Source organism: Charadrius vociferus, unplaced genomic scaffold, assembly GCF_000708025.1.
Source record: "Charadrius vociferus isolate BGI_N301 unplaced genomic scaffold, ASM70802v2 scaffold103, whole genome shotgun sequence".
Lineage (NCBI taxonomy): Eukaryota > Metazoa > Chordata > Aves > Charadriiformes > Charadriidae > Charadrius > Charadrius vociferus.
This window is the reverse complement of record NW_009648061.1, coordinates 873,053-884,653: the sequence shown is the minus strand read 5'-3', so window position 1 is coordinate 884,653 and position 11,601 is coordinate 873,053. Positions and strand designations below refer to the sequence as shown.

At 41.7% G+C, this 11,601-nt stretch overlaps 1 protein-coding gene across 1 annotated transcript; it reads right to left on the bottom strand.

Annotated features, from left to right (window-relative positions):
- Positions 1–4,059: 4,059 nt before the first annotated feature.
- Positions 4,060–10,345, bottom strand: ZNF622 (zinc finger protein 622). Its single transcript, XM_009883738.1, has 6 exons — positions 9,732–10,345; positions 7,632–7,886; positions 6,760–6,922; positions 5,843–5,955; positions 4,889–5,032; positions 4,060–4,275 (listed from the first exon to the last, which is right to left on the bottom strand). Exons 1-6 carry the CDS (start codon positions 10,336–10,338, stop codon positions 4,148–4,150), a joined length of 1,410 nt encoding a protein of 469 aa, XP_009882040.1. The 5' UTR covers positions 10,339–10,345; the 3' UTR covers positions 4,060–4,147.
- Positions 10,346–11,601: the final 1,256 nt, after the last annotated feature.

Below are 11,601 nucleotides of genomic sequence, written 5' to 3'. Positions count from 1 at the left end.
CATTCTGATCACAAGAGCCAGAAAACGCAAGGTCAGAGCAGGGGAGCGCAAGGTCATAGCTGGAAACATAGCTCCTTGATGGGTACCATCATCATTTGGAATTCTTTTAGGAAACAAAAAACTGCCCTCAGCTATCCTTCGCACAAGCTTTAGGATTTAGGCTAGGGAGGTAAAAGACTAAACTGTAACACTGAAGTGTGTTTAATAAAAACACTCTCTCGTGCTCTGACATAGCTGGAGTTACCTACAAGCTGTGCAGACTGTAGCACTGTAGCTGAATACTGCAGACAATCTGCATACTTGTTCTAGCTACCCTTTGCAAGCGATGCTCTTCCTGGACTCACATAAAGATATTAATAGCAATTCATCTCACAGAAGTCTAGTGCTAATCTTAACTCATGTTAGTGGCGAGCTTTGCCTTCTCACCCTACCAATATTCTGCATGAATGTACTTTTACTAGACTTTATTTATTTTCACAGTAAACACAACTCTGGGAAAAGCTTCCCTATGCCCTCTGCTGGTTTTCCAAGGCACCCATTTTCACCTTACAGTTAAAACTCTTCCTCTAAAATAGCAGTAGGTTTCCGTACCTCTCCTCCATTTTCTTCTGACTAAACTGCAGTAAGACATACAGAACATAGGTACATACTATACAAATTGCCTCCTTCAGCTCCCCTGTGACTTGCCAAATGACTGCCAATTTTCATTTTTGCTTACTTGCATTTCTTTCTGAACTAGACTGTTCAGGAAATTCAGGCAACCCCCATCTTTTCATAAGCAGCAGGTTCCTTTGAGCAAGGCTGCACAGGTAACAGGAGTTTCTTTTGGCCGCCCTTTCACGTTGAGGAGAGCAGCAAACCCACGCACCTTCAGCCTGAACCTTATGGACCCAAAGTCCTTTGTCATTGGATCAGTTATCTCCTTGTATTTCTGCCTTCACTGACTAGACTTCTTTAACATCTACCTCCAAGACTTTAACAACTGTACTAGGTTATGCTCAGGACTCTTCCAGGATAATTATCCTGTCCTCAGTGTAAGTTTTAGATGTTCCATGAGTGTTTTCCAAAAGCTCCAGGCGGAATACCACTCTGATGCTCACTGCTGACTTAAACTGGTATTCAAAGCCAGTTCAGCTGGCTTCAAGACTACGGTTAAGAAGTCTAACCCTTCTATTTCTACATTTTTGTGGCATTTCAGTTTGCTCTGCATGTAAAGAAAATTAACTTGTCCATAAGCGTAAGACCCTTTGATAGTAATCTTTAACTTCGAAGAAAAATATATGAGCAGCTCCGAAGGGCTGGATGCTGAAGCTTGACAAATACAAGTACGATATACCCACAGTGCTAGAAATCCACACCAAAACTGCAAGTTAGGCCAGGCTATGAGTGTAATAAAGGATATGATGTCTTAAGATTCACATAGCTGAGACTAGGTCTCTTATTTCTAACTTTGAGAGTAAAGCCCAATAACCCAGAGCAAACCCTCTAGAATAAATTCAAATGTGAGGTAGATGCAGCTATGGCTGCACAATGGCAGCAACTCTGCCTTGCCAGGAAAAAGGTACTCATTTATCAACCCAACTTTAGTTTAAGATTTTTTGAACACAGCCTTTCTTTAAAATTCTCTCTGCTTCAGTTTTCCCTTCACTCAAATCTGTGCCTGTTTTAATGTATTAGTCACTTGACTTGGTAAATGCTGCATCAAATCTATAGCCTCTATTACTGATCAAGTTCTGTCGTTCTGTCTTGTCAGTAAAAGCAGGAATAGCAAAAAACTTCCAAGGCAACAGAACTTACTAAAAAAGGGAGGGGGGGGAAGGAAAACACCGTGGTCAAATCCACAAAACAAAAATACACAGCATGCACCTCCATTGTGAAATGATTGCTTTCCTAAGAGTCCCATAAATATACCACTTTTTCAGAAGTGCCTATATGCCAACAGTACTACTTTTTCTGAACTTACTTCTTAAGGCGAATTCAGTGGATTATTTTTAAGAGGTCAGTGGATTATTTAAAGAGGTCAAAATACAGTGTTTATTGACAAAGTCTCCCCCTGCCCTTCCCAGAGATACTATGCACACACCATTCACAGGAAAGGAAGAAAACTTCTATTAAAGTCATACCAATGAAAGCCGCTACCAGGTTGTCCTGGTTTGAGGGACACACCAATTTCTCTTCTAATGCTTAGGAAGACTGCACTTTTAGAAGCTCCAGTGTCTGAATTTGTGAAAATATTTAGTTTATAGCCAGCTATGGTGTGTGGGTTTCAAGGTCTCAGTGTTTTCAAGCTTGCCAGGTGCAGGGATGAGGAGGAGCGAGACCCGGGCACTTGACCCAAGCTGGCCAACAGGATTATTTCATACCATCGATGTCACATTCACTATAAATTAGAAAGTTTGCTGTGAAGTTCTCTCTCTCTCAATGGCTGCCATCCTGAGAATTTGGTGCCCTGGTGCTGGACTCCTGAGCCCTTCCCTTCCTCCTGAAGCCGTAGCGCTCACAGTGTCTGACATTTGCTGTCCACTGCTGGGACCCAAGCTGGCCAACAAGGTTACTTCATACCATCAACGTCACATTCACTATAAATTAGAAAGTTTGCTGCAAAGTTCTCTCTCTCCCTTGATGGCTGCCATCCTGAGAACTTCATGCCCTGGTGCCGGACTCCTGAGGCCTTTCCTTCCTCCCGAAGCTATAGCGCTCGCAGTGTCCGACATCTGCTGTCCACCGCTGGGAGTGCACAGCTTCCTGCTGATAGAATTGGCTGAGTATAATCTTTGCACATTCTGTATCGGTGTCAGGATCAATATTGGGTTTTGTGCTGTTAATGTTAATTATCTAATCTTACTCTATTAAATCTGTTTATATTTCAGCTCCCGAGTTTCCTTGTTTCTCCCGATTCCCTTTCCCAGGTGGGGAGGGGTCATCAGATGATAGAATGATTGTCTAAACAACAATAAATTGTTGCGGGTCTCTCAAACCATAACACAGGGAATGCAGAGTAATCCTAAAACACAGAAGTGCAACTTGACTGTAACCAGCTGCAGCTGCCTTCACAATGAATGGACAGGGAAACAAACAGCAATTTTCCTGTGGCACACGCTCAGTGTCCAGCACACTAGAGCTCCGGGCTTCATGAGCTGCCCTACACCTTTGTGTGTAAATGCCCACCTACTTACATGAAGGTCAGAAGAACTGGTAGGGTCATGGAAGCTTTTAACATCTACAACACCAGGACCAACACGAGCACTGCTGCCTCAGCTCTTTAACAGGCAGGTTTTCTCTACACCTGCCCGTTCACCTGCTTAAGCAGGACGGCGTGTTTCCATTCTAGCCAATACATGTCTTGGGTCACTTTCCTTCAGCAAGTTCATATGAAACACCAGTACTCAACGCAAACAACAAAAGCTGACATCAACAGCAACGTCAGAGTTTTAATCAGGAAATCTTTAACAGATCATCAGAAATTTTGATTGACATTCATCTAAATATTATGGTAATTTTGAGCAGTTTTTAAACAACTGCACTGTAAATTATTAATCCAGCCCTGAGCTGGAGCATTAAGCAAGTAGAGTCAACTTCCAAGATGATACTAATCCTGGAGTTAAGTTTTCCATTAGTGCATTTCTTCAAACAATTAGCACTTAACCCTCCCAGAATCTCTGATCTCACATTTTCACTTCAATGGTGCCAGCTATAAGTCCAAAACATCCAGCTAACTAATGGCTGGCATCACAAGCGAACACCTTCAATATATTCCATCTCAGGCTCTTAGATCTAGGATCTTCTCCTGGCCTCAACCACTTTGCAGAATTGGAAACTGAAGGTATTCAGATAAATTACAAGTATCGACTGCCCCACAGAAACGGACTGCACAAAAACGGGCAGCAAGATTACGCATGCATCATCATTCGTAGCCATGACTACTTTGCCACATAATCCATTTAAGATAGCTTTATTTTTTAAGTTAGGCCAACCATCATTTCACCAGAAGAGACAAGCTCCCTGCTCTTCTCACAGACAAGAACGCAGACCAGCATACACAACCCTATTTGATAGGTACCAAGTCCATTTTAATGACAAAATCCTCGACCCAGAAACCATTAAATCCCCCTTCCCAAAACCAGTTGCATGCAGCTCTCTCAGGAACTCAAAATCTGACTTGTGCCCGGAAATGCATCTGCTTTGTAGCATTGTTACTCATTCCCGTCTTCAGCATCCACTTTGACTTCATCCTCTGCAGGTACTGCATATCACGCTGCTGAGCAAAAACTGCCCCTTCAGGGAGACAGGAGGAAGAGAAAGAGGGATAAATGTTTGTGAGATTACTTACTACTAATATGCAAATCAGTTAATCTGTCCATTTAAACTGCCAGTTAGCTGTATGTTTTCCATCCCATACTGGGACACTTTTCACTTTTCTCTTGGGAAAGGCCAGTTCCACCCATGACCATTACCCATTAAGGGAAGAGGTTGTTTTGCATTCCAGTGTGTGATTCTTTATTTCAGAAGTGGATATAGATCACTGCTCTCCAACTGAAAAAGTATTCCGAGTGATTTACGTTACGTTGTTGAATAGCAAGAGTAGTAGTTTTGACAGGCAGAGAAAGGATTATTACCCTAGAAAACAACAAATCTTCCGAAGTCACCAAATATCACAAACACACATGCTAATGAACTGAAGGGGTTGCACAGAAACTGCAATGGATTTTACACACAAGCAACTTCCTATAACCTACTCTGTCTGGATGTCAGCAATGAAAGGGAACTGAGTGGAATACAAACTACTGCATAAAATCCCACAAATGTGAAACAAATTCAATCTATTTAATTGTAGAGTGATGGCATCCTAGAACGTCCTCCTCTGCAAAAACCTCACATAGTCACTTACCTGTCTGACCTGTCCAGCCCAAAGCTCTGTACTGCTGCAACACCCGACCCACTGCTTTCTTATTTTTCACAACAGCTACCGCTCTTGAAAGACCAAACCGTTGCTTGTAGTATCTCATTAAAGAACGATGACCCACTCTAGCACCTGTTCAGGAAGGGACATCTTATTATGCATAATGAAGCAGCTTCTGAAATGCAGTATTCAAGCATACTGTGAAAACTGTGGAAAATCCCTACACTGAGAAATGTTTTTAAAAGGCCCAAAACTTTAAAAACTTTACGACTCAATGTAATTACTGTAAAAGCTGCTGTACTGCACTCTACCTTGAAGAAAAAAAAAAAATAAGTTAGGGGAATTAGCAGAGAGGCAATGCTGTTTCAAGTAACCAGGGAAGTAACTTGCTGACTTTCAGGAAATCTTCTGTAACTGTGCAGTTGTCAGCACTTTTCAGAATAAAAGGGCTGAGGTCCCCTCATATAAAAAACACAAAACCAAAAAAATAATGCAAGCAAGAGTGCCAAATGCTATACAAGGCAAGAGTAAGGTTGTTTAAATAAATTAGTTACCAGCTGACTCTCTGCAAAAAAACCCAACCCAAACCAAAAAACAAACAGCAAAACTACACTAGATAACTGAAGTTATAGCCTCTCCAAGTTGTACTAAAACAAGATATGGAAACTCTTGGAGTATACCATAAGTCACATGTTAATGAGGAGATAAGCGGGCAAAGGAACCCCCTGCACCAGCCCACATATACATTAATGCTGAAAAAGCTGAAATACGTGGTAGTGAAAATAATGGAAGGTGAGTGCAAAACCCCAAAGACACTTAAATGCAAGATTACTTTCTCCTTGTCAAAGGAAAACACTTACAATGATGACCTGTGCCGCAGGTAATAGCTGCAGCTATGAGAAAGGCAGAGTAAGTACCTCGTAACACAAATCTTATGCCTACCTGAAGGAAGGATCAGCTCCATAGTGTCATCATCATAATCCAACTCTCTCTCTGCTGGACGTTCTCCAGGCACCTCCACATCTTCCCCATCCTTGTGATCAGGGTAACTGCTCCTGTGGAGGAGTAGCAGCACATGGTTTACGCGCGGTGAGCAGCCACAGCTATCCAGACCCATTACACAAAAGAGCTGACATGCACAGCTACAGCAGGCCACAAATATTGCTGTGTTTCACCTGCCTTAGTTTGAGAGTTCTTCCCAGCAGCACCCTGCCCTGAACAGTGGCCGAAGACAAGGACCACCCTTCCTCCACCTGGTTCTACAACCCACCGCAGCTCTGCTGCTGCACACTTAACAGCCACTTACAGTGAAAAGCCACCACTGTGCAGCTCACCAGCTCTGCACAGCTACTGAACGAGCACTCCAAGAAGCTCCACTAAATCCTCCTGTCACCGTAACAGGAGATATTTCTGACCAAAATGAACACAGCTTAGGACGAGTTACAGGATATTCAACAAGAGGCCCCTAAATCACAGCAGTCCTGTTTAACTCCAGCTCCTTAGAAAAAAATAAATAAAATCGACAGTAAGTATTAAGCCCACAATCTGCCTAAAAGGTAATGGATGAGACAGTTACGCCCTTTTATGTTCTTTGCTGGTTCACTGAAATGTAAACTCAGTAACAGCAAACATACAAAATAGAATTCAAAATGTATTTTCACATAGGACTGGTGTTAGTGGTCAAAGGAGAGGAGAACCAATCATGTTATGCTTACCCAGAAAAGTGGTGAACCAGCTATGCAAAACAAGCACCAGAAACAGGACTACATTTTAAGAATGAGTAATAGTTTCTGACGTAATACTGAACTGTCCTTTTCTCTGTCTCCATCTGTGCTCCACTCAAAGAGAAGCCTCCTCACCTAAAATCATAGAAGTCTGCAAATTCCAGTGCAGCATCTCCATCTGTGAAGAGTTTGCAGTGGCTTTTATCATTCATGTGAGCCTGTACGGCTTCTGTAGAGTAGAAGGATTTCCCTTTTTCATTGCACCAGATGCAGATTTTCCCAACGCCAACCTTCTCTCCTGCAGAAAACATTGACATTTCTATTGGTCTGAATTGAGCCTCCCTGGTCAATAATTAACATTTCTGTGATGCAGCCTTCCCAGCTTGAAAGCAGAGAGAGTGAGGAAAAGCCTCGAGTCCTTCATTTCCAGAAAAGCCCTGCTGTTCCTATGCCTCAACCATATGGCTCCATCAGGGACAAGTCTGTGCACTTACAGACTTCACATGACAAGCTATGGATCATTATGTATTCTCAATAACAAATTTCATACTTCCAATACAGTCTTCTATCTGATACTCCAAAATTATTTTATTCTCATCATTATTTGTAGATTTCAGGAAAGACACATTTTTTTCCCCAGTTTTTAGCCCTCACAAATATTGTAAACTGATGAGACAAAAACTTCAGACTCATGAGTAGGATAACACAGTTCATATGTGCACTTTAGCAATAGAGTTTCGTACTAAATTCCATCTTAGCTGAACAACTTTCTCAACATTAGAAAACTATGTAAGATCTACAGCGTATACAACCATGTTTGCTCAGTGGGGTTTTCTCCTACTCTCCTTGGAAAGCCTGCGGTCCTGTTCATGATCAAAACACACCAGATTTTACACAAAAAAAAAAAACCCCAACCCCACAACATTTTAAGTCATATACCAGTGAAAATAAGCAATAACAGTATATAATTATCCTGGTCAAAAATCAGAGAACATTTACAGGCATACCTAGGTACTTGATTAGTCCTCTGAGATCCACAAGGTACTCTATGTCTGGAATGAAGAAACTGTGAGCTTTTGTCATATGGGCCACATTTTTCGTGAGAGATCTTGAATGGTGGGGACAGAACAAACAGTCCGTGACTGGTATGGCCCCAACAGCAGGAGTGCTTTCACCTTCTGCCTGCTCCTCCTCTTCATCTCCCACATCTTCCATTTCTTCTTCAGAGCCAATGTCTTCATCGGAATCCATATCTTCCCAGTCTTTTAAAGAAAGTTAAAAAAAAATAAATATATAATTCCTTCTCCCAAGCAAAACAAGTCCCAGTTACATTAGAAAAAATTATCATAGAAAATATTTCATTTTCTATTCTTACAGCTAAGTGTCACACAGTCACTTCCAGGTGCAAGAATATACTATTGCCAGTAAAATACATTTCTTTGTAAGATGCACAGCAAAGCTCAAGTCTGCTCACAAAAAAAGTTGGCAGATCCAGTATTTTTTCCCCCTCCATTTTCTCAACTATTAACACTTTATTTCTGTTTCAAAGCCTTAAATTTAATTCACCACAGCACAAGAACACGTGCGCTGCTCATTAAAAACAATACAACTGTCAGAATCATGAAAATACTCATTTTCAGCAGTGAGGGAAAACACATTCCGGTTCACACACACATCTTTAACAACAGAGAATAAGTCAGCTGTCACAGATATAGTATGTTACATTATATGTTAGTATATACCAAGATATACTAACAATTTTACACATTTCCAAGATTACTGCAGAGCTCATTAATAAACAAACCAGCAATCTGATTAAACTGTTAGAGGGGTCTTGAAATTTTTTTTAAGGAGTTCAGATCTGGGGTAGTGAGCATTTTCCAGTACTCTGTTCCTGCTGGTCCCTTTCCAACTGCCATGCACACAGAGCATCTGAGAAGAGGGAACACGGTCCTCCCCAGCACTGTACACTGCTAAATAGAGATATTTGCTATAGGATATAGTTTAGCAATTTTAAAAGCCTGACACTGAATTAACAGGACTTGTAGGAAATATTCCTGGACAAACACTTAACATGAAAATTAACATTCAGAAACCTACTGAGATTTTAGCATTACAATTTATGAGTAAAACATTAACACAAAGCAGGTCTAACTCGGCTCCTTCTTTAGTTGTTAAGACACACGTTCAGAGGTGTGCGTTTCTTCTCTTGTAGAACAGATTCCCTGAATTGCACCTGAAATTTCACCAGCATAAAACTGCTGTAAGAGATATAATAACGTGACACAACAGTTTCAGTAACGAAGCAGGCATAGTATAGCCCCACTTCCTTCATACCTGTCCCCTTGCTGCAGTTTAATCACCCCATTCAACTGCTCCACTAGATGCACTGGGAGCTGTACTGTAACCTACAGCACTGAACGCATCCAGGTTAAAAATAACCCTTTTCTGGGAATTCTGTAGTTCTGATCTTTTCAGTCGTCCATTTTTCAGGCTAACCTCCAATAAAGAGCTGTACCCACACAAGCAGCGAGGGTGAAGCAGCAGGACAGGCAGTTGGGGCAGCAACTCAAACAATTTTAATATAGATGCCAATATGCTGAGAAGCTATGCCACACAGTGTCAGGTTAAGGAGCAAATTTTCTCCTCTGATCTTGGTGGGCAGGGAAAAACAAAACCAACCCCACACCCACCTCCCTTCAACAGATCAGTAAAGCAATTGACGGAACAGCAGCAAATGATCATGATTGGATTTTTGTTCATCTATTTTTCAGAAGTAGTTTTAGGGTAACCTTTTATGTTAGCCTTCCTTAAAGGAAACTTCCCTCTGCAATTTTATGTGGGAAATAACACTCTAATTAGTAACGGTTTCTATTCAACCTTCACACGCATTAGTATCTTGTGCAGCTGGCAGTTCAAATGCTAACACAGAGTCCTTGGCTGCAAGAATGGGCCTACCTTAACTCCTTTGTTAATCTGAAAATTTAATCAACAGGAAGACCTTTCGGGATGGAAAATATACTACTACAGAAATAGGAGGCTTTTACATAAAACCAACAACATAGCTTACCCCAAGCTATCTCTTGTCAGTATCTTTATTGCCTTACCTTCTTCCATATCTTCTTCTTCCTCTACTTGTTGTTTGGCCAGCTTCTTTGCCTGCTGTTCAAACCACTGTAGCCGTGGAGGTTTTTCTGATCGTTCTCTACTCTGTGATAAGCTGGTGCTTCCCGTAGAAACTGGAGAGCTGCTTGCATTACCAGGAGATAAAGGCGTCTTCTTAGGAGATGAAGACGGCTGAGCTCTGATGGCTTGCTGAATAGCTGTGTTCATTTCATCTTTGTTTACACTCTCCGGGGCCAGCCCCTTTTCCAGGTTCTTTTCATTTAATGTTTTCACCTTCTTGCTGACAGCTTGAACAGCTTTCTTCTCCAACTCCAGGTGCTTCTTGGACTTCAAGTGATTTTCGTAGGCATTGAAGGTGGAGAATCTCTTGCTACAAACTGTGCAGTAAGTGGCAGTGATTTTGTTCTGCTCCTCTGCTATTGCTCTCTGTGCTAGGACTCTCTCTTGGAAATTCTCAGCAGTGACAGGAGGCATGTCAGCAACCTTACGCTTCAGATTGTATCTGTGCCAGTCAGTTTTGTAATGGGCGCGCTGAATGTCAGCATCCTTGAAAGCCACACGGCAAGTGATACAAGTGTAGGTTGCCATCACTAGAAAGCGGGGAAAAAATAATAATCATGCTAACAAAGATAAATAACTGCCACAAAAAACCTCAAACACAACATCCTGACAGCACCCACGTTAAGGCAGCATAATAGATACAGTTCTCACACAGAATTAAATTTATTAAACAGCATGTTACGTACTAGAAGCAGCAAAAAAAATACGAGACTGTGATAAAGTTATCAGAGATTACTTGTACCACAGCAGTACCAGAGCACCCCAGCTCTGGACCCAGCACCCACTGTGCTTGTCGGGGCTCAGACACAGAACTCATTCCTAGCCCTAGAAGCAGTGCTTCGAAAGCGCTGCACTCTTTACTGGAGATCAGAAACTAAGGTTTCTTTTCAAGCTCATGTTCGGCCAACTATAGGCTTTTGAGGAGCCTAGTGATTTCTCCAAAATAAGGGTAAAAGGGAAAACCTGCTTTCATGCCTATTTTCCATTTTCCACCGCCTTACCAATTAAAAACAAGTTTACCGCACTTAAAAATAAAATCTCAGGTATTCTGGAGCAGTGCATGTCCCATGGACAACACTTTACCCTGCAGAACTGTTAATCTGGAGATGCAGTCAGTCATGCCTAGATCTAGTGCCTGAAGCCACTGCTACCCCTGGTCTTTCTCCACTTCTCACCATCTAGCTGAGCTTCGTACTGGGGCTGTCACAAGACAATTGGAATGCAGTAACCTGTAACTGATGCTGTCCTTTCCAAAGCCATACGTTTCCTCCCTTTAGTTAATGAAAATTAACTTTTTCTAAACGAAGTTAATGAAATCTCTTGAACACTCCAAAAGCAAAGAGCAAAAAAAGCATGTTTTAACTGGAGACCACTAAAACCACCCCCACCTTTTAACTGATTTAGAAAAAACATGGCTTAACCTGGAAAAAAAGAAATAATACATCAGGAGGAGGGGATGTGAAAGCAAGTAGAGTAACAGCAGTCCCTCCCAGAAGCTATCAACAGGGGGAAGCAGCAGTGAAAGAAATATGCAGAGCTGAAAGGTACTTTATGAAACACTCATTCCCTAGAAGAACTGGACTCCTAATTTACTGCTCATGCTATCTTTAATGCTAAAGTGACAGAAAATACAACACCAGAATACAAAGACCATGCTATTTTATTTGAAACACTGTAAGCGTCCATTCAGTGTAACAGATGCTTTTTGTTTCAGAGGAAAACACATTCTCTGCCTATCCAGGGATCCTGACTGCTCTCTGAAGCATTCCCCTCCCACCTGCAGAGCTCTCT